The 23,135-nt window shown below is 41.3% G+C and overlaps 1 protein-coding gene across 1 annotated transcript in view; it reads right to left on the reverse strand.

Annotated features, from left to right (window-relative positions):
• Nucleotides 1-12,335: 12,335 nt before the first annotated feature.
• PAPPA2 (pappalysin 2) overlaps nt 12,336-23,135 on the reverse strand; it is a 405,697-nt gene continuing 394,897 nt past the window's right edge. Inside the window, exons 22-23 of the mRNA XM_054455365.1 lie at nt 17,659-17,757; nt 12,336-15,548 (exon numbers count right to left, since the gene is read on the reverse strand). Coding sequence (XP_054311340.1) covers nt 15,474-15,548; nt 17,659-17,757 — 174 coding nt within the window. The 3' untranslated portion in view covers nt 12,336-15,473. The remainder of the gene's footprint in view (nt 15,549-17,658; nt 17,758-23,135) is intronic.

A 23,135-nucleotide genomic window follows, 5' to 3' on the forward strand; every position in this document is an offset into this window, starting at 1 on the left:
ATGTCAAGTGCCCCTGAGGCTATTGGTGTCCAATGAGTCAGGCAGTGTTCCCTGAAATACCAACTTAGAAATGAAACCGCCTCACACCCTGTCCCTGTGGTATGGAAGGACTTAAGTGCCCACAGATAAAACTAAGGCTGAATGTGCCTTACATGCCATTTTGTCCTGATGACCACTGAATATAACAGTAATGCACATACTCCTAATAAGCCACTACCTCTTTGTTCTCAGATCCATTTCCCAACCTTCCACTGTTCTGTTCTGTATCACATAGTGCTGACTCTTATAAACTATTGAAACTTTTCCCACACTCCTTTGTCAACAGGCTTCCAGCATGTTGGGACAGTCAGAGGAGTTGTAGATGATTGGAGGAAAGGAAGAAGAAGGCAGCCAGGGTATTTCCCCTTCTCCCTGCCTCAGATGATGTCTCCAGCATCTCCTTCGTGACCTCTGTCTCCTCCATGTGACCCTCCATCCCCTCAAAGCAGGAGTTGTGCCCTGATGTTGCTAATCTGATAGGTTGCCTCTATTTGTCCTTCTATAATCCCAAAGTCTTTCTAATTGGTTTTTCACTTTGAACTTCCTCTGTGGAATTACCTAAAATGTATTTTGCTTTCCTGACTAGGTCTTCATTAATATATACTCCAAACTAAAAGTTAGTACATATCGTCTGACGTAGAAATTTTGTAACTCTTTAGGATTTGAAAGAGAATCTGGAAGATAACAATTTTATGCCAAAAGTAAGTACATTTTTATGAATTCTAAGATTGATTGCAGGGGTGACAAATAGGTTTCCACTTGAGTGCTAAATTTGATCAAGCAGCAGTGGCTACCTGGAAAACTGACTTGAAAAAGATTCTGAGAATGGAGCTGTACCTGGCCAGAAAGAGTGATGAGATGCATGATCAATACTTCATACAGATATTGAAATGGCAAATAGCAAGATATGTGCCATGCATTTCTCTTGCATAATTTATAGGGCCAAAATAGGTGTGGAATACTCAAAGTTCGGACTACTTAGGAAAAATCTATTATGTATGCATCACATATTGTATATAACTTATGGCATATACAAAGGGGAACATAAGTTCATTACATGTTGAAAATGGAAATACAGTGAGAACAAACTACATGTCTGAGATTTGCTAACCCCACTACTTATACATCAATTTCATAGCATTTCCCTTATGTTTTCTGAGCTGCCATTTTTATTTATAAATCAGTATTTTTTTTAAGTCCTAACAGTGTTGATTTGGTATCTTAGATGGCAGAAGACGAAAAATTTCAGTCTCCATCTGTTTCTGTCACTTGAGCAATGTATCAGTAAGGCTCCAGTCAAGACTTTGACAGAGAGAATTTAATATCAGGAATTGGTGAAAAGGTTCTGGAGAACCAAACAAAGCAAAAATATCTGAAACACTGAGAAAGTACAGAGGTATTAATACTAACTGCAGGACGCAGCCACAACCTTTAGGGCTGGGAGAGCAAAGGGAGGAATTTGGTTTACTAAAAATTAGATTCCCTCAAAAAAGAGGGGTCATTTGCCTGGTGCTGGGACTTCTTTGGAAGAACATAGTGAGGCTGGTTCTTTATTTTATTTTGTTTATTTATTCATTTATTTGTCTCTGAGACAGAGTCTTACTCTGTTGCCCTGGCTGGAGCACAGTGGCATAATCTCGACTCACTGCAACCTCTGTTTCCTGGGTTCAAGCGATACTCCTGCTTCCTGGGTTCAAGTGATACTCCTGCCTCAGCTCCTTGAGTAGCTGGGCACCACCATGCCCAGCTAATTTTTGTATTTTTAGTAGAGACAGGGTTTCGCCATGTTGGCCAGGCTGGTCTTGAAGTCCTGGCCTCAAGTGATCCACCTGCCTCGGCCTCCCAAAGTGCTGGGATTAGAGGTGTGAGCCACCGTGCCTGGCAGAGGCTGGTTCTTTAATGCACAAAGATGAAAGAGCCGGGAATACACTGCTGTTGCCCCTGTGAGAAGCCATTGGTTGGAAGCTGCTGAGTTGAACATCCTGCCAACAGGAAGGCACCAGCCCCTCTCCCTTCTTCCTTCCAGTCTCCCTCTGATGGCCCCATCAACAAAATCTAACATGGACTGACTGATAAAAAGGAACTGGTTTATTGTGTTCCAAAAGCAGCATCATGAAGCAGAGGACAGAGGATGGGTTTCAGCCATGACACAGTAGCTTACTAACTGCAACAAGCAGTCTGAAGATGGAACAAGATAAGACTCTTGAAATTACTTAGTGCAGTGGCAAGAATACGCCTAGTAGGTGTTCAACTAATATTATCACTCCAGAATCCCCTTCAGTGTTCCTTAGACACTGAAACGAGACCACATGTTTCACCAACATTATCCTTCCCCAGTTGCTTTCTCTTCATAACAGGGTAGGGTAGCAAGAAAATATGTTCCAAGTTTCCATTGCTCATCATTTTTTATGTGCCAAAGATCTTTTCAATCTGAAATTGAACTTCCTTTAAGAGGTTTGATCATTGTATGTGAGGTTTCTTTGTTGCCGAAGGTGCTATTGTTTTTAACAGCAACTAATGTTTATTGATGATGAATTATGTACCAAGCACCATATAAGCACTTTTGCATAGCATCTCTTGTCTAAATCACTGAACAACCCTATGAAAAGATACTACCACTATCTACATGTTACAGATAAGATGTTGCAAACTTCAGTTCCTTTTTGTCAGACTTAGATTAACTGGTCTAAGACCATACAGCTGGAAGCTCCCGTTAAGCATGGGAGGCTAGGATATCCCCTTTGTACCACTCTGCAATGCTGCCGTGTTGCTCACTTAAATCACCTTCCCTTCTACATTAGTTCAACATGGTGAGTGAACTGAACTAACAGCAAAATTTGATTAAATGCTTTTTTTGTTTGTTTTGTAATCTAGGAGGAGGGAGGCAATGCACACAGTTCTTGCATACAGCAAAACTGGAAGCCTTCCAACAAACAAGACGTAGCAATCTTTTTTATATTTCCCAGCCTTGCTGCTGCATCCAGGTGATTAGCACAGAGGCAGTCCCTGCCATGGAGGAGGCACGACTATGGCTCTGGGCCTGTGCACTTTCAAGGCTCCTGGTGATATGTGTTTATTGGCATAGGTAGAAACAGAAACTCCAGAACTCCTCCCATCTCTGAGCTCACTGAAATTTAACCTATACTGGCTTAACCTACAATGTGTAACTATCATCCTGGCCTGGCCAGCTACTGGGATGTCTATACAGTTAGAGGACAGACACATTCTACCACACCCATTTTGATGTACACCGTGGTAACTCCTGACCAGGAAGGTCAGTGTAATGCACTTCAGACTTCTGGATCTTCCAAACAGTTTCACTTTTGGGTATCCGATGAAGGAAGATGTTTTGATCCTCACCCTGTAGCTTCTATGTCCCTTGGCAACTAGGAGGGGATCAGAAAATGCCCACATAGAGGTGTTGGTGATGGAGCTGACTAGAGTAGGGCAAAGTGGGGGGAACATAAAGAAAGGGTATCTGGTTGCCACGGCAAGCCAGCAAACACTCAAAAGAGAGAAGGAGTGGCCCAGGACTTAATGAAATGCCACTGGGTTTGAGCAGCAACTGGAATGTCTGAGTGTAGCTGCATTCCTTCCCACAGAACCTGGGGCCAGGCCACTAGCAGGGACTATCTGTACCTCTCAGGAATGCTCAGGATAAAGACAGCCACGGAAAAGACAAGCAGGCCTCCCAGGTGTGGGTTTCCATACTCCAGCCACAGAAATTGGGGCCTCCCAGAAGAAATTTGGAAAACTCCTCAAAGAGCCAAAAGAGACTTGATCTACAAATTATTTTTTTTGCCCTGAAAACTCTGACACTAACATTCTTTAGGGTATGAGAAGGGACTTTGAAAGTTCTTCCTTGCAGAAGTTTACTTCTGGCTTTCTCTTTGCTCCCTACCCTCCTCTAAGACGGTATTTTAACTGTGTCAATGGCCCTGGGGTCTCAGAGACCTCACAGTTTGATCAAACAGAAGACATATGTTAGCAGTGGGACTGTAGATGACAGTGAGTTGAAGAGGCAGGTCTGGAAATATGCTGGATCCAGAAAAGACTAGACCATAAATACATGGAAGGACTGGGGCTGGCATGGCACAGGCAACTGGATTTAGAGAGTACAAAAAAGCCTGAGGTCAAGGCAGAGTCGGGTGTCAGAGCCCAGTGGTTAAACGAAGCATTCACTAGCCAGGAGATTCCTAGAAACTCTGATAAGAGTGTAACAGTGAGATCAGCTGCTGGCCAGGGAGCCAATGAGGAAGGAGACCTGGAGGCCCCCTGAAGAGCCTGGAAAACAGATATTGCCAAAATCTCAACTTGACTTCACTGACGAGTCTTGCTACCTAAGTTCCTTTCTCCAGACTAACTCTTCTGTCCTATTTCATCATACCCTAAGCCTTAACTAGCTTAGAGGAAACTCATGTCTAACGTGTGGCATGAATGGAAACTAGAAACAAGTGGTGAGATTTTGAGCACTTATGAAATGCTAATAAGGTGATGTAGAGTACTTCACAGAAGAAGAAGGAACAAAATCCATTTATTAATAAATATGTAATCAAATATTAAGTATTTAAGAATTTAAAATGTAATCAAATATGTATTAATAAGTATATTTTTAGCTCCAGCTATACTAGGGAAAGAATCTTGTGCAGAGCATTTTGTGCCAGATGCCTTCGAGGATGACTAGATTGCCCATTTGAATATGTATACTATCCCAGAAAATTTAAGCTTATCCCTCAACTTTACAAATGGGCCCTAAAAGACTCAGTCATCTGCTCAAGGTCTCCCTGAGCTAGGATTCCAACTAGGCCTTGATGTTGAAGTCTGTACTCCCTGGATGAGCACACATGAATACATAAGTGCCTGCAATGTCTACCAAAGATCACTTTGAGAGAGACAAGGCCTGAAATACAAAAATGCCTTGTTACCTCCAGGGACTTCATTTACACCCAGAGAGAACCTCTGCTACTCTCCCCAAGCAATGACCATTGCCTGGAGCACTCTTCCCTACATGAAGGTAAACTGTCTAACTCTAAAATTATGAAGGGTGGCTATGGATTGCTCATTAGTGAGCGTGCTGCCCAGGCAGAGCCCCAGGACATGCTCCGGCATTAGCGTGACCCTCTAAAATGGTGGAGAAATTGCACTCTCGCTGACATAGTTTGTAAAACATTTTTCCTCCCTTAAAACTTGGAATCAAGGTCACATTCTATTAAATCTGTGGCCTCAAGCTGGAACATGGCATGGCTTTAAATGAAATTATACTTAAAGCGTAGCCAAAAGTTCATAGAACACTTAATTGTATGTGAGCCTGCACATGTGTGAGAGAGGGGGAGAGACAGAGAGAGAGAGAAACATTAACGAGCCTGTTAAAACAATGTATATCCCAGGACAGAAAGTGCACAGGAATTCAAAAACTGACCAATAACCATCTCCACTACTTTGTTTCTTCTTGGTTCTTTCTGTACCAGGGATACTTCTGTTTACTTAGGGTATTGATACATAAAACAACTATTTTTGAAGGGCCAGCTCCAGGATAGGCACTTCACATTCATTGTGGTAAGTCTGCATAACAATTCTTTAAGTAAGTTGTGAATTTATTAATATCTTGCCATTTCACAGATGGAAACATTGAGTCTCAAGCCATTAACTAATTTGCTCAAGATCTCCCAACTTGATCTCAGGACAAGTTGCTTCTTAGACCCTCTATCTTGCTTGATCGACAGTTGCTACTTTTTCCCCATCCGCGTGAACTACTCACACCTGACATGTTTATGCACACTCATTAATCTATTAGCTGGGCAAAAGCATGCCTCAACATAAAACTGACCTTCAAGTCCAGAATACAATGATCAACTTGAGAATGAGTCATTTTGCTGCTGTGTACTCCAAACCCACAGTCTTCTATGTTGGCCTTGCACTACCATCAATTCTTGAACTATTGCTCAAGAAGTGATCAAAACATAAAGCTCTAGTGTCCACAGATGAACCCACCCATCAACCCCAAATGCACAAATACAACATACTCTTTTCTTTTGGTTTTCACATGCATCAAAACAGAGTTGAAATTCAATTCAACATATTTCAAGGTTTTATTTAGGGCAGGACAGGACACTATGTAAGGCAGTACCAGAGATCCAAAAATGGGTAATACAGTGTTTTCAGAGCCGCCACATAAAGGTGTGAGGTTGTGTCCTGCCCAAGGCTGCCTGGTCCAAGGAGTGAATATGTCCAGAAATCCAGCCCTGCTACCTGGATTGTCAAGCCATAGTCTCTGATGCTGACTTGCCTTTACTCAGATAAAAGGATGCCTTTTTCCAATTCTCCCAAAAGGCATCAAATGGCCTAGTGGAGCCCCAAGTTCACCTGCTGTTAAAGAGGTTACAATTGAATAGTGAGGAAAGACAAGAACACACATCTAATAAAATATCAGTCAAATATATTGATTATCCTAGAAGAGGACAATGGGGTAATGGGAACCTTAAATCTCATCAAACAGAAAGATGAAGAAAGTCTTCATGAGATTAGAGATGTGTGAGAAGCAATTGAAAAAAATGAGCAAGTTTTTTGCCACATGAAGGTAGAAGGGAAGGCGCTCCATGTTAGAAAATAACATAAGCACAAAAATGGGAACGTCAGGGACTGGGGAGGTATCACCTTTGGCAAGGGTATGGAGTATTTGTTCAGAAGTAGGGGGAGGTCAGTGTAAAAGGTTGGCTGTGCAGTGTAAAAGGTCTCTTAAGTTTCAAACCTTAAGGACACACAGAGACAGCAAACTCTTTCCATGAGTAATGGGTGACTCCACAAGAGCTGTGCTTTCAGAGGAACAGTGTGGACTCACTGTGCTGGAATGGATCAGAGGGGGACAAGGCAGGTGAAGAAGACTTGCTTGGAGACTTTACCATGGCCTGTTCCAGAAGTGATGCCAGCCCCAGCCAGAGTGAGAGCACAGCAGATGAAAAGGAGGATGATGGATGTGAAAGACGTGAAGGATATGCATGGATTATGTACAAGTACAGAGAAACTGCTGCAGAAAACAATTTTACTCTGAGTAAAAGCCAGAGTCATTACCATAGCTAACAAGACCCTCCATGGTCCCCTCCACCCCTCCATACTTCTCTGACCTCACCTATCTCCCTCATTCTGCTCCAGCCATACCAGTCTCAATGGTCTTCCTCGCACACACGAAGGTCTCTTCCACCTTACACTTGCTGTTTCCTGTGCCTGGCTCATTCTCCCTCCCAGGTGTCACTTGGCTCATTTCCTCACTCCCTTCACATCTCCAAGAAGCATCCATGGACCTTCCCTATGTGAACTAGCTCCTCTCCAGCCCTGAAACTCCTTACCCCAACTTACTGCATTTTTTTTCCATAGCAATCTTCAACAGCTGGCAAACATATTTGTTGCCTATTATTTATCTCCTTCAACTTCAAGTTTCTTGAGGACAGAAACTTTGTTTTACTCACTACAGTATCCCTAGTGCCTGGGATGTAATAGTTGTTCAACAAAAACATATTGGCTAAAATAATGATATTATCAGCTATGTGAGTATTTTTAACTTCATTAAAGTCAGAGAAGGCCAGATATAAAACACATAGTTTTTGGAAATAGCAAGTTTCTTGATACGAGGTGAATTCATAATGAAGCAGGACAACTCGCTGGAAGGAATGTTATAGTGAATAATAAGGGACTATTGGAGACCCTTTCAAGCCTAAGAACCCGCAAAATTAAGTATGGTGCTTTATATGTGTGGTTTCTCAGGAAATGGAGTGTCGTAATAGAGCATGGTGGGTTAATGCACAAACCCTAGAACCAGACTACTGGATCCAAATCCTGGCTCTGCCACTTTCTGGATGTTCCATCTTGGGCTTCTTTGTGCCTCTCTCAATATTTCTCATGTCTCACTTATATTAAGTGCTGCACTGCTCTCCAGTCACTGTCTGACCTCCCAAAGTTAGGGTCCCAGGCATGACCACTTATCTCAGCCACTAAAAGATGGCTTTATGAAAGCTACAAGCCAGTAAGAGATCTTTTTATTTGTTTTTTAATTTATGGTTTCAGGTGTCTGGATGTATAATTTGTAGATGATTTAGTAAACGTATTTTTCCAAACTAGAATAATATAACCCAAAATATCCACCTAAGCATGATGTAACATTACAGTAGCCATGAGATATAAGTAGCATGATTTAAAAAGCAAATTGAATTATATATGTGCATAATACTTCAGAATTGTACTGGCTGGTGGCATGGCTAGCTACATGTCGCTATTTAAACCACTGAAATTAAGTAACATTTAAAATTCAGTTTTTCAGTCTTATTGGTCACTTTAAAGGCTAGATAGCAACCTGTAGTGCCTAGTGTCTACCACATCAGACAATGCAGATGTAGAACATTTCCATCATTGTCGAAAGTTGCATTGGACTGTGCTATTGTATAACTGGATAAATTCAGCAATTCAATTGTCTTTTGAAGGAAATAACCAGTGTTCCACGTAGCTAATGCAATTTTACAGGCATATTCCATCTGAGTTAACCAACATTTCCGCCAACTCCAAAATTTTCCCCTAGCCTGCTTCCTTTTCCTCAGCTCCATGCTTTACCACCTTTACCCTACAGATCCATTTTGCTTCTCTCTGAATCAGTGGGATAGAACATCTCCTGGCAGCCAAACCACTTGGGAGTCTCCATCTGTTTTAACTGTCCTGGAGAACGTAACTAATGATGGCACACATTGTAGTCTCTCTAATGTCAGAGAAGCATGGTGTTTGAGAATTCGAAGCCACAAAAGGGCAATTCCACTCCCCCGCCCCCCTGACTTCCTTTTCTTCACCATCAAACTTTTTTTTTTTTTTTTTTCTTAAGATGGAGTCTTGTTCTGTCACCCAGGCTGGAATGAAGTGGTGCAATCTCAGCTCACCACAATCTCTGCCTCCCAAGTTAAAGCGATTCTCCTGTCTCAGCCTCCTGAGTAGCTGGGATTACAAGTGTGTGCCATCATGCCTGGCTCAGTTTTTGTATTTTTAGTGTAGAGGAGGTTTCACCATGTTGGCCAGAGTGGTCTCGAACTTCTGACCTCAAGTGATCCGCCCACCTTGGCCTCCCAAAGTGCTGAGGTTACAGGTGTGAGCCACCACACCCAACTGAAAACTTTTTGAGAGAATAATCTATACATATAATCTCCATCCATCCCTCTTTAACCCCTTTCTGTCTGGCACTTCTTAAACACTATGCTGGGTATGGGGCTGCAAAAGTAGGTATTTAGGAAACTGAGGCTTAGAGAGATTCAGTAACTAGATGACTTATGTAGTGAGTAATGGACCCAGAATTCAAACTTAGATTTGTCAGCCTTGAAATTTTGTAGTTGTCATCCTGGCAGATCATTATGCTGCTGCCCATGGATCACAAGTCACCAATACATCCTACATACTGACTTTCTAGGTCCAGGCTCAGTCATCCATGCCCCCAGCCTCCCTGTGCCAGGTCACCCATCAAGGTAGAGAAAGCATGAACAATGTTGAGTTAATAAGCAATATTTCCCCATTGTGAAGACCACTTGGATATTCTAAAAAGCAATAGAAATTTTCTTACAGATTATTCTAATAGTTATTGATTCGCTACCTACAAAGTCATTACTTGGAAGTCATTTGTACCCTAAGATAACTTGCCTAACTATTCAGGAAGTACTTTGAGTTGCACGTATTAAATTGTGGTATGGGGAAATTCTCTAACTTTAACAGCCTTTTATGTGTATAAACATTTTTAAACTGGCAATTGCCTTCAGAAGGGCACATTGACGCAACATAATTGGTAATCATTAAAAAGTCAACACTGTCCCTTTTTTTACTTATTTTTTTGCATTTGAATATTTGACTTTTGTGTAGACAAAGACAAAGAAAAGGAAGCTTGTCTGTATTAAATTACCCTTAGAAGAAAATTGAATTTGTAGAACATTAGCAAATTGCAGTTAATGTGAACTATTGTCATTACTCGGAACTATTTTTCAGGGGTTAGAGATGTTTTTATTATACTCACCTGGAATACAAATTTGACTTGTAGATCTCTTTCAAGAATGTACTTCATCATTGCTAACTCATAGCAATGTAACCTAAAGATTGAGTGGCAGGACCAGATTAAAAAATGAAAAACAAACCATCTTCAGCAAGGAGCCAAATGTGGCAAATCACACACCATAGTGCATTAACTACCAGGCTGAATTCTGTACTCAATCTCAGGTAGGCTCACACTATGGGAGACTTGAGAATAACCATCTATTTTCTAAACTAGTCTTGTATTTTGCCAGGCCAAATATCCCAGGCACAGGTAGAAGCTTTTATGGGCAGGGACCATTATGGGATATGAGATTCTCACCACCACCACCCTTTTCTTCTGAGCTAACCACTGGGAAACTTGAAATACTAAAAGTATTTCAGTGGTCCTTCTGGAGCGATGTAGAAAGAAATGACCCAAAGTCAGCTTCAGAGATGCCCTGGAGCCCTTCTCATTACCTCACCCAACCCTACCCTAAGCCCTTCATCATCTGGATGGCCTGAATCTAAGCGTAGTGAGTCTCCCAGCTGACAGATGACTCATCATGTCATTTAAGTTTGTCAGTCAATGGAAACCAGAGCTCCAAAGTCTCTGTCCAGGACTCTCCCCAGGGAAGCTATTAAGGAAAAGGCTGCCTTGCCAGACGTTTCTGTCCAGCTGGCCTAACTGGTATATGCAATGGCATCTGCTTATACTCAGGGCCTGGCATGAGGAGAGGGCCCTGGAAGGGTGCTCAAGAAGGTTTGCCCTCAGTTTTCCTACCATTTGCTATGAACAACAGGCAGGAGAGAAAATAGGCTTAGCTACTAAGAAAGCCATAAGGAAAGCAATGAGCACCTTGAAACATAAACCGGTAAAAAGACATTAAACTTTCCCATTGCAAATGGATCTGGGTTCACTCTTGGGCCTAGCAGGCTGAACACTGTGCAGTAGAAAACATTACATTTGCGGAAAGAGAACTTGGATTCCCACCCCAACCTGCACTTAGAGATGTGAACTTAAATTTTCCTATAACCTCACAGACACTCAGTTTCTTCATCTGTAAAATGAAAACAAAACAAAACAAAACAAAAAACTGTCCTTGCTCTGCCTAACCTGTGGGTAGCCATAAATCATATGAAAGCATTTTGTAAACCATAAAGAAAATGCTTTTTTTCTGTCTCAAATGTTTATTTCTAACCACAAACCTCTCTCCCAAGTCCAAGCTCACATTTCCAACTGTCCATTCCACAGTTCTTTCCAAATGGCTCATAGGTGTGCTGAGATATCTGCCCAGCCCTTCCAGTAGCCAGGTGGTGACTGGTATGGTCAGAAAACTCTGCAAACTAGCCCCAACTGCAGAAGCCTCCTCTAGGGTTCTGAACATTGCTTTAGATGGCATTTCCTATCTGGCCCTCAACCCGAGTTTATTGAAAGAGCAAATGAATACTCTTTCTTTAAAAGCCTGCTCCTGCCAGCTTCCCTCTTCTGTGAGGGCTGATAAGCTTTCAGATTGTGTATTTAATGCAGAGGCATCATCTTTGACATTTCTTTTCACCTCTCTCCATCCTATTAATCACCATTTTTCTTTACCTTCTAACATCTTGGTGTCCCACAGAACCAGGCTAACTCCCTTCATATGACCTTGAAGAACTTTCTTTACCAGGTTGTGGCTTAGCATTCTTATTTGTGAAGTAAGAATATGCTATTTGCAGATCTGTTGTAAGAATTAAGTAAGATTCTGTATTTACCAAATGTATGGTACATGCTAGCTTAGTTCTACCTTCCAGCTAAGCTGGATGCCTCACTGATGTTCCATAATGCACAGCCTATCCCATTCCTACTTCCACAGCTTCAACCATGTTGTTTACCTTGCCTGGACTCTCCTCTCCCCACTCCCATTTCTGCCTGTCAGATCATATGCATCCTTCCCAACCATTTTCCAAATGCTGCCTACCTTTGGCATCCAGGAATGAGCCCTACTTCCTCTGAACTGTAAGTAATTCTTACAGTTTATTTCAAAACTCATGAGACATCTGACATTCCTACCTCACATTCTACTTTCATATATGCCATGTCTTCTTATGAACTTTCATATTTATTTTCCTTACACATCCTATTTACTTAACAAATGGTTTTTAAATGACTAAAAGAAATGACCAATCAATCAAATAAATAATGACTGTTGCCTGGACCTGGCACAAGACAATGGAAAGTGATTAGAAAGTGATGAAATGATTTAAACAAAGAGTCAGACACCAAAGACACTTCATATTTTGTGTGCTGATTTTTTAATGAACATCTTATAATCTTAACAAAATAACTGGCTGTAGCTGTTTTACATTACAATACAGTAGATCAGCTCCTTTCACTACATTCCCAATCAAGCCATCCCCTTGGATGTTAACTAATGCACTCAATAGTGATCACAAAGAATACAGGAAGTGCCAAGTTCAATGCCTTGTAATAGAAAAAAGAGAAGATGAGAATCAGGAAGAGCTCTTTACTTTCACAATCCCTTTACTTTCATTTCTGTCAGTATCTGCCCATTCTTCTCACCCTGTCCCCTTACCTACCTTTCTGATTGGAGGCTGTGATGCTAGTTGTTAGAGTCAGCTAGCCCTGGGCCACCTGGGCACAATCAAACACACAGAAGAGTCTCTGAGAAAGGCTCTCAATGACCACATGGGTGGATAAGAGTAGCAGAATGTGGACCACCACATGGAGTGTGTGTGAGTTGATGTTGCTGGGATCTGTGAGCACAGTGTCTTAGTCCTTCCACTTTATCAGTGACCTGAGTTGCTCAAAACATCAGGTCCCAGGAACAAAGACTGGAAGAACCTGCTGTCTCTGAATAGATACAGCTGACTATGGCTGGGAAGCCTTATAGCCTAAGAGACTCTTCACACACAACAGGAACTTTCCTTTTGCCTTCCCAGAGCAGTGGTGAATTGCAGATAATAAAATATTTTAAAATGAAATTTAAAACAGAAATGTTCTTACTGTTGCTCCTGTGGAGAGACTGCATGAAGACACACACTGGCATGAGCCACAGGCTCCATGTTCCTGAGCTGAGTAATGCCCAGGATAACAATTCCTCTGCCTCAATCTCAGACAAAGTAGGATTCTCCAAGGCAGAACTTAGAATGCGTCCAGCAATTTGGACATCTTCCCCAATAAAACAATTTTATAAAATTTTGAAAATAGAGTGTCTAAACTTTTCCATTGTCCTTTGCATATTGAAGCCTATCAGAATGCCAAGAATAAATATGTTTGTCTTCTTGGGGGCACTAAGCCTGATCCAAGACAATGAATGGTATCTGAACTACATTTTCTTTACACTGGAGATTAGAGGACAAAAGGTTTTTTTTTGAATGGGTGAACTCTGCTCTTTCCTTTCCCCAATAGCTTTGCAACCCTCATTCCACAAACCTACAGATTAATGTGGGTATATCACCTTATTCATGTTTTATTCCCTTTCAGGATATTGTTCTTCCCTACGTGATAGTGCGGATAATATTTCTATCATTGTGGTAGTATTTCCTATTCCTATTTGCACAGCCATTGCTCTAGTGTTGATGGGAAGAGTAGAAAAACTGTGGTCAAAGCAAAAGAGCAGAAGATTGGAAGAGACCACAGCTGAGCTCTAAATTTTGTCTGTTCTTGGTTTCCATTGGAGAAGAAACTTTAAGGGAGACAAGCCTCACAGCCTTCCTAAAATGAGTAAAACTAGAATGTTAAACAGAAACTGGCTCCTTACTCTCTTTCCCTAGGGTCTAATCCAGAAACCATTACAAGAAGATGTAACTGCAGTAGACCACATCCCAGTGAGCCTGGGATGTAAATAGAGAGAGGCTTAATGTGGTCATTTCACGTGCAGTCCATCTATTGGATAAGAAAGGGTAAAAACAACAAAATGGACATTAAATAGTTGAAATTCTTCTGTCTCCCCACAGAGTGTCACCCTTGCTCCATGCATTTCCATAGCTTGCTCAAGTCAAAATCTCTGGCTCACAGATTTTGTACATGATACTTGAAGAGAATTTATCTCAGATTCTTCATTGCTCAAGGGACCCACTTCGGTCTTCTTTGGAGACTTGGAACAAGGACCGAGTCTCCCTGATCACTTCCATTCTCATGCCTGGGCCTGGATTTAACCCTGACAGCTCTTGCCTGTTCTTTCATCTCCTCCCACCTTTCCCCTGTATCATTTCCATAACATTTTTCCCCCAGAAAAATCAACACTTGGTCATGTGACTGGCCAGACTTGGAGACTTCTAACAAGAAGTAGGACTACAGGCCAAGTATGAGGAGTGTGTGAGTTACTGTAATCCTGGTGATCAGAGAATGGGCCATAGTACAAACTTGTTGACTAGCTGACAGCCACACTTGGAACAGGCATGTATGGACGTGCAGAAAATCCTGGGTCTCACCAACTCCAATTGGGAGTTCTGAGAAGTTGACACAAGTTAGTAAATTCTTTGTGGACAGATATTCAAGAATCATAGTCTAGTTCTCTTGGACCCATCACCAATGGTACTCTCACTCAACTTCCTATGCCTCTTAGTACCACCATTCCAACTCCCCATCTCCTTGGTCATAAAATGGGCCCAGCTCCCAGGTCATAAAAAAAAAAGGTGATTAGCTTTACATACTAGCATCCAGAATTCCATCTAATTACTCTCTTTCCTTCTGTACTTCCCATTCAGCCTGCCAATCCCCATCCATAGAAAGATGGGAAAATAAGTTGCCTTTCTGTCCTTAAAGTCTCAGCATTCATTTTGAATGTGAACTTCACAGCAGCATGTGTGGAACAATGAATAATTTTTAGCTTAGTAAACAGCAAAAAATATAATATATATAATATATTTATATAATTATGTTTAAATACTTATAAAGAATAACTAACTTCATTATTTAAGAGAAACTACACAAAAACAAAAAGAACCAGTTAAGAGCAGACAAGCTCTGAAAGATGACAATCCATTCGAAATGGGTATTAACAGTATCCTGCCAACTTCTCCTCTAGTATTTTGGTATTGGTTTACAAGTTGGGTGGGACTGAATAGTTGGCAGGGGGTAGAGTGGGGAGCAGGGCAAGAGTTGAGGATAGGATTTAATGGAATATAAATGGGGGAGGAGGGTCCTTATATATCTATCATATTTCCCCTTCCATGTTAATCAACTGCCACTTTAAAGAAACTTTTGCCTATGATTCTCTCCTACTTGGGCTACTCGATGAACTAGTTGGCACCTATCAATATCCTCTTGCATTTCTTATAAGATCCTTCATGCTCTTCCTCCTTCCTCCATTTCATGATTGTTTTTCATTCACCCTTTGTTTCCTCCTGGATCGGCCTCTTTTTCTTACTGCCTCTGAGGCAGTGGAGGGAGGGGCTTGTTCGCACAGTTACTGATTTTCTTCTGCCTTGGGGTCCCGGCAGGTGCACTCATCCAGGTCACAGTCAGCAGCAAATGGAATGACCTAGGGGAATGAAAGGGAAGTTGAAATAGCTCATTTCTGTGATAGCTTCACACTTTTCAACCAGCTTTCACTTTCCTCACTTGGTCCCAGAGGAACTGTAGAATTATGTGCTAATATCACAAACTGGAAATTAACACGCAGTTTTCCCACTCACATATCATGTCACCATGTAGCCTTAGGCAAAGTAATTGTTCCTTGCTTCACTTTTCTCACATATAAACTGGGGAGGACAACAGAAACTACCCCAGAGGGTGTTTGTGTGATTTAAATAATATGATTATAAAGCTCTTATATATTGCCAAGCATCTGTAACTACTATTCTATCAGTTCTAATATTACCACTCATATCTAAAAATACTGCTCTTACTGTTACTGTCACTTTCCCTGTAAAGTAGGAAAGATGAATGGTAGCATTAGCATTTTCTCTTTACAGGGAAGGGCAAGAGATGTGGGGTGACTTAATTCAAGGTAATGAGACTACTATATGGGAAGCCGAGACTAGCTACAGACTAGCACTCTGACTCCAACTCCTCAGTGCTCTTGGAACAATAGGAACATCTTTGCCATCCTCATAAAGCATGAATTTTTGCTCTTTTTGAGCCCAGGATATACTTTGGCTTGGTGGAATAATGCATCTCCCCACCCATTGTTTGTGGCTGTATTGCCTTCCTTCTATGTAACTATCTCTTCCTCATGCCAGAGATAGTCCGGAAAAAGTTACTCACTTCTGCTTGCACTGCTACAAACAGATAAATGCTACATCCATAACTAGCATCAGAGAAAATTGGGTATTTGGGAGATGTGATATAAAAGTGGCAATGATTTTTCCCTTTGGGGCATGAACAATCTAATGAGATAAAAATCAGTAGGCATATCACACACAATACTAGTCCAAGTACACTAAAGAGATGGGCTTGGTGATTGGGCAAGTGGATAGGAGAATGGGTGGGGTTGTGTGGGGAAATTTTCCAGCATATTTGCACATTACTTTGAAATGTGATTTAGGAGTCAACAGAGGGGTGAAGTGCCTTTTCGATCCTAATTCCTGTGTATGCTGGCCACAGGCACTGAAATTTATTACAGACGATTACTAGATTTTCAGAGTGTGAGATGGGGAGAGAACTGCTTTATTTTTTCCTAAGTTATCTTGTCTTCCTATACAGAGATAGCTGGCCTGATTTCTGACCTTTGGTCCAAGCTCTTGATCTGTTTCTTAGTTTAGGATTTATTGATTTTTAGAGCAAAAGAGAGCCAAATTAAATAGTGATATGATGAGCCCCTGAGCACTCTGCGTTAAATAAGTTAATTCACGTAAGTGGCGAGAACAGTGTCTGCCACATATTGAGTAGGGATTAAACATTAGCGAGTAAGAGACGTAGTATTCAAGTCTGCATGTAGGTGATCATGGTAGGTGTGGTTTTATTGTGGAGACACATACAAGGAAGGAAATAACATCTCTTGCTTATTTCAGATTTATCATATTGACCCAACTAGCTTCAAATATCTTCGGAGCACTTAGATTTTTACCCATATTATTGCAAAATTTTAACTTATTCTATTTTATAAGGCTTAGCTTGAGCCTATCTGCTAATTTAACAGAGCCAAGAATAACAGGGATAAAGCGCATTAGAAAGGATTATTGCTCACGATACAATCCAGAGAGTGCTCAGGTGGCTGGTGGCAGCCATTTAACATGTGTCTGCGAGATGCTTGTAACACACCATGTAAAATTATTAATGTAATTATGAAGATGGTTAGCAACTGAATAGCACTTTGTTGATAATCCCACTTCCCGCAGGGGTAAAGACAATTACTTTCCCTTCCTACAGAGATGTTTCTTGGCCAATGATAAGCAGGTATGAGTCTTTCTGTAGCAAAAACCATGGCTTTTCTGAAAGAATCACTGAACTGACAAAGAGCTAGTGTTGTCTAAGAACCCATGCTACCCTTAACCCTGTCACTTTAGAAGCTCCAATATTTGTTCATTATAATTCCCTCCTAATTGTTGAATACAAACCTACTATTACATACCATGAATGAGAGCTAGCTGAAGACCCTGTCTTTATTCCTGAAGCCACTGCCTCCCCCATCCCCAGGTTCTCTCACTCACCTTCTTGGAGGAGAGTGTGGAAGAGCAGCAGTCTCCCCCGTCATAGTGGCAGTAGGCTCGGTTGTTGATAGTGTCACACCAACCATCTGCTTGGAAGGGCTGTAGGGAGGTTAGAAGGCAACATCTCAGTATAGCCTTATTATGTCTTGTTTGACTCTGCCACTCCTCCCATCCCAGCGTAATCCATACAACTCCAGAAATATTACAGAAAAGCACCCAAGGTGCAGGACACAAATTGACCTAATATTTGCAAGAAGTTGAAAAAATCTCAAGACCACTAGGTCCAAGGAATTGTCACATTTCACTGGCAGCACTGCTCCCGGCCTACTCTAAGGTCTGAGACAGGTCATTTAAACTCTTTGATCAACTTTTTTGCCTTCTTGTAACAAGTGGTCTTTATATTATATAGGTTACAAAACAGTTCAACATCTTTTTAACTCTGTTGAGCATGGGAGAAAGCCTGTGCAGTAGGCAGAGTGGGCCTCAAAAGTCCCGCTTTTTTGGAAATGAGGATGCACAGAGATGGTAAGAATTGCCCAGGTCACATAGCAAGTGCCAGATAAAGCTTAGTATTAGATGTCATGTAACTTGGCTTTGTACTGCTTCTCACATATTAACCTCCACCCCTCTCCTGCACTGAAGACTGACACTTAGAGATCTGAGTAGTCCTTGGGTGCTATGAAGACTCAGATGGTGTCTGTCCAGCCCGCAGTGGTGCTCGGTTTGAGGACACCAGTGCTGTAACACAAATATTCCCACAGGTACAGCCAACTCATGCACAGAAACTGGACACAGGGTTAGAGCAGAGAAAGCTGTACTGTTTCCATCCACTACTGTTACTGCAGTAAGTCAGCACGAACTAAAATGGGAAAGGTGTCCAGGCCAAACCAGAGTTAATGGAATGTTTCACCCCAAAAGAGAATGTACACTAAGAACAGCAACAAGTTGTTAAAAAAAATAGCAGCCCAATGCATTATTTCTCCAGAAAACTACCTCTGGAGGGAAACGTTGTCCTGCTGTATCCTGGAGGGTAAATCAGCCAGCCCACCTACTCAATAACCTGGCTGCTCCTCATCCTGAGCGATGCCCAACCATAAAGTCCTAGGAAACATCTTGTGGTCAAACTCTTTGGGCCACAGAACTCTTGAGTTCTGAAGCCACCTTCCAGTTTACGTGTTCAAATCACTTTCTCTCCCCCCACCCTCCTTAAATGTCAAATAGAAGGACAGTTTTGTATTTTACCATGTTTTGATGAGATAGATCACTCAACTCAAAAATGGTCATTAAATAAGTCTCAGCAATTGAGTTACATCAGAACGAGTTTATCCAAGTTATTACTTCAATGTTTTGATTTATTCTATGGGATCCCGAGGTCATTCAAACATCATTCCAGATGTATACCAGTTTGCCAACCGCTGAGAAGCTGCTACTTGTGGGGTGGAACTCGACAGCTGCTGCACAGCTGCATAGCAATGTCAGTTGTGAGCAGGAAGTGAAAATGAATTCTGTTTTCAACACAGGCCTCACTGGGATAAAAGACAAAGATTCTGTGATGAGCATTTGTCTTTAATGCTGGAACCAGTTATTCTGGCTCTAGAGAACTTGGAATAACTGTAGAATCAAGACTCAGGTCCTGAACTACAGCCAAATAATCGAAGTCAAAGATAACTAGTGCATCCTTAACACCTATAGATGCTCTTGGGTTCTTGCAGGATGACTGGATACATCTACGGAGTTTCCCCAGAGTTTTATTTTTCTCTTTCAAGTGTTTGGAGTGTATCTTATTCATCTAACACTACATCTGTTACTTTTCCTGCAACCCTGACTGACTCATTGGCAAAACCTAATAAGTTCTTTCTTTTTTTTCCATATAATTGTCTATAAAAATTGAAGAAGCACCCAAAATACTTTTCTTACATGTATAAGTCTGGTCTTCAGAATGGAAATTAAAGGTATATCTAAAGATATCTTTCTTTTCATAAGAACAATCTAAATATTTGAATGGGTTAGTAAAGGATCCCAAGGAATTTTTCTTTCTAAAGTCTTCACCAAGGGTCGCTTCTAATCTCAAGAACATTAGAGAACATATGTTGAAAATAGCAGTAATGACCTAAGAGACCTCCAGGCCCCACTGGACTTCCTTTGCTATAGCCTGGGAATTATTTCTAAAAGCTCCTTCTTTTCTGCTCTTAAAGAGTCATCTGGAAAGAGAATGAAGTTTATAGAAAAGAGCAGAAATACAGAAGAAAGGCTGGAAAGACCCAAGTGTTTAATTTACTATATACCTATTAGAATTAATTGCTCCTCCCCCAACCTGCCAAAAACAACCACTCCACCCTCAACAAACAGAGTCTCCTATGGCAACATGTGCCTGGGAAGCTCGACAGTTTGAGTCCAAGGTTACAATGAAAAAATAGGAAAGGAAAAATGACTAATTGATCCCAAATTTTAAAATATCTGAAGACTGGATATAGGCGAGAAAATTTTAATTTCAATAACTGAAAGATGTCAGTCTTAGGATATCACTCTAACCCACAGGCATCTTTTCCAATAAAAGGTACTAGGCTTGGTTTCTCTGCACAATGTGTACGTAGGTGAACGTCACCACCCATATGTATACCTTGCTTATTCTGTAACATCAGAAAATGTTATGTGAAAAGCGTTTCACATACGTGCACTTTTCAAATATCTGAAGCTTATCCTGGTAAGGGTCACTTTTTAAATTTTTATTTTAACCATCTTGATAAAACAAAAATATCTTTATAAAACACCCGTTTTTTTTTGCCTTTTAACAACATATAGAACCCAAAGTCATTAACATAACTGTATATTATTTTCACTGTATAGAAAAACTCTCCCCTTTGCTAAATGTGCCTCCTTTAAAACACACACACACACACACACACCCCTCAGAGATGATTTATGTTTGAGCCAGAAAGTCAAGCCCTTAGCATTATATCTATAGTGAATACTTAAATCTGAGAGAGCGCTTGGACTACTCTTCTTATGACGTATGAGCCTAATGATACCTATTTTCATTGTTATAGGAAGGCTTTTCTTGCCACGGCTTTTCTAGCTGTGTTCCAGGCAGGCGAAATGGACAAATAATGACTGTGTGCAAGTGGTGGAATACGAAAAGGAAAGACTGTCAGTCTGCCCTACGAATACCGCTTCGGAAACTTCTCAAAAGTAAACGTAATTTCTTCTGCCTGTTATATAATCTGGCGATGTTTCCCATTTTGAAGTTGCTGTGGGGAGTTAGCCATAGAGATAGTGTGGCCCTGTCTGCTGTCTATGGGTATAGTCAGTCATTCAATCACTCCATATGATTTATTCCACACCTATATGTGCCAGGCATTGTTATGGGGTCACAAAGATAAATGAAACATAGTTCCAGCCCTTGGGGGGACCCATCATAAGCAATTTTTTTCATTTATTTTTTATTTTTATTTTTTTTAGCTCATATGATAGTTCAGTGTAGCATCAAGATGTGAACAGGAGTTAAATACCTAATCCAGATTTTGGGAGTGAAGGAAATCTGCTTTCAGGAGCTGGCTCCACAACATCTAGGCCCTATGGAGAAGAGCTTAGGACTGAATGGTTCTGAGGAATCTGAAAGATGTGTCTCAGAAGAAGAAGAAGAAATAGAAGGGTGAGTGGTCTCAGGCTGCCTGTTACAGAGCCCAGGCTCGGGAATAGTTCCATAAACATTGACTGATTGGCTGATAAGATCTCTCTTTCTTGAAACAGATTAAGAACATTGTTCTTCTACAGCTTGCAACAGAACTCAAGACCATGTTGATGTTTTAGAAAGGTTAGTTTGGACTTTAGAACTTCTGCTTTACTAACCTACAGGTTGGAATCTTAGCCAAAAGGGACTGTATCTCTAAAGGTAAGGCATGGGACTGAATCCTATTTTATTATCTTGATGAGTGTTTTAGACCAAGAGAAGATGCTAATCAAATTTTTGCTTGAGGCCAAGCACTATTTTCTGTCTTCCACATCACTTCCATAAAAAAATTCTTGTTATGTGAATGACAAATCAGAGCCACTTCAATTTCTCCACATTAATTCGGTTCTATCAGGCCCCAAAGAAGCTCCTTTCCAAAGCAGGCATGGTGCAGTGCCTGATGAAGTTCTTGCAGCAAATAGAAGTTCTATGTAAATCTACACAAATCTGTGCACTAATTTTCTTTTTCTCTGGCTCTTCAATGAATGGTGACCTCTGGCCTGATCTTCATTCTCCTTCGCATCCCATGATTTACCTTATTATGCCCACATATCCTGAGCTTCATATCCAAACAATGCAAAGAACATCAAGACTAGAGCCCTAGCACAAGCTCTCTCTTAGAATCTTGGGGGCAGAACCTGGGGGGCCTGTAGGGCCCCTCAGGGACCTCTGATAATGAGACCACTAGTTGCTTATCAAAAAGATGAAAGACTGCCAGGCATGGTGGCTCACGCCTGTAATCTCAGCACTTGGGAGGCCGAGGCGGGTGGATCACCTGAAGTCAGGAGTTCGAGACCAGCCTGACAAACATGGAGAAATCCCTCTCTGCTAAAAATACAAAACTAGCCAGGCACGGTGGTGCCTGCCTGTAATCCCAGCTACTTGGGAGGCTGAGGCAGGAGAATTGCTTGAACCCAGGAAGCAGACGTTGCAGTGAGTCAGGATTGTGCCATTGCACTCCAGTCTGGGTGACAAGAGTGAAACTCCGTCTCAAAAACAACAACAACAACAAAAGATGAAAGGCAAGTGCTTGTGAGAATGTGGAGGAAAGGGAACCCTTTCACACTGCTGTTGGGAATGTAAATTATGTGATCCAGCAATCCCACAACTGGGTATATATCCAAAGGAAATCAAATCAGTATGTTAAAGAGATTTTTTTGAAGACCATAGATATATGAAATTCTAAGGCTAGATGACACCTTGAAGATTATTTAGTAGAAACTTTTTATTTTACAAATGATGAAATGAAGCCTTAAAAAGGTGAACTGTCTTGTTTTCAAGGATAGTTAGTGGCAATCCTGGGAACAGATTCCAAATCTCTAGATATTGGGTCTTCTGTTCTTTCTACGATGCCATATCACCACTAGTTGATGATTTCATCAGTCTTTTAATTTATTGGGAAAGAAGGGTAACTTAAATTCTTTTGGCACCTTTACAAAAGGGGCTTGGTACAGGTGTATTAAGTGAACCTAGCAATCTAACACAGAGACGAAGAAATGGTCATGCATAATCTCAATTCCTCTGGACCCCCACAGCTTCACTTTTTTTTGAGACTAATTTTCACTTTTGTTGCCCAGGCTGGAATACAGTGGCATGATCTCGGCTCACTGTAACCTCTGTCTCTTAGGTTCAAGCGATTCTCCTGCCTCAGCCTCCCGAGCAGCTGGGATTATAGGATTGAGCCACCACGACTGGCTAATTTTTTGTATTTCTAGTAGAGATGGGGTTTCACCATGTTGGCCAGGCT

Source organism: Pongo pygmaeus, chromosome 1 (assembly GCF_028885625.2).
Source record: "Pongo pygmaeus isolate AG05252 chromosome 1, NHGRI_mPonPyg2-v2.0_pri, whole genome shotgun sequence".
NCBI lineage: Eukaryota > Metazoa > Chordata > Mammalia > Primates > Hominidae > Pongo > Pongo pygmaeus.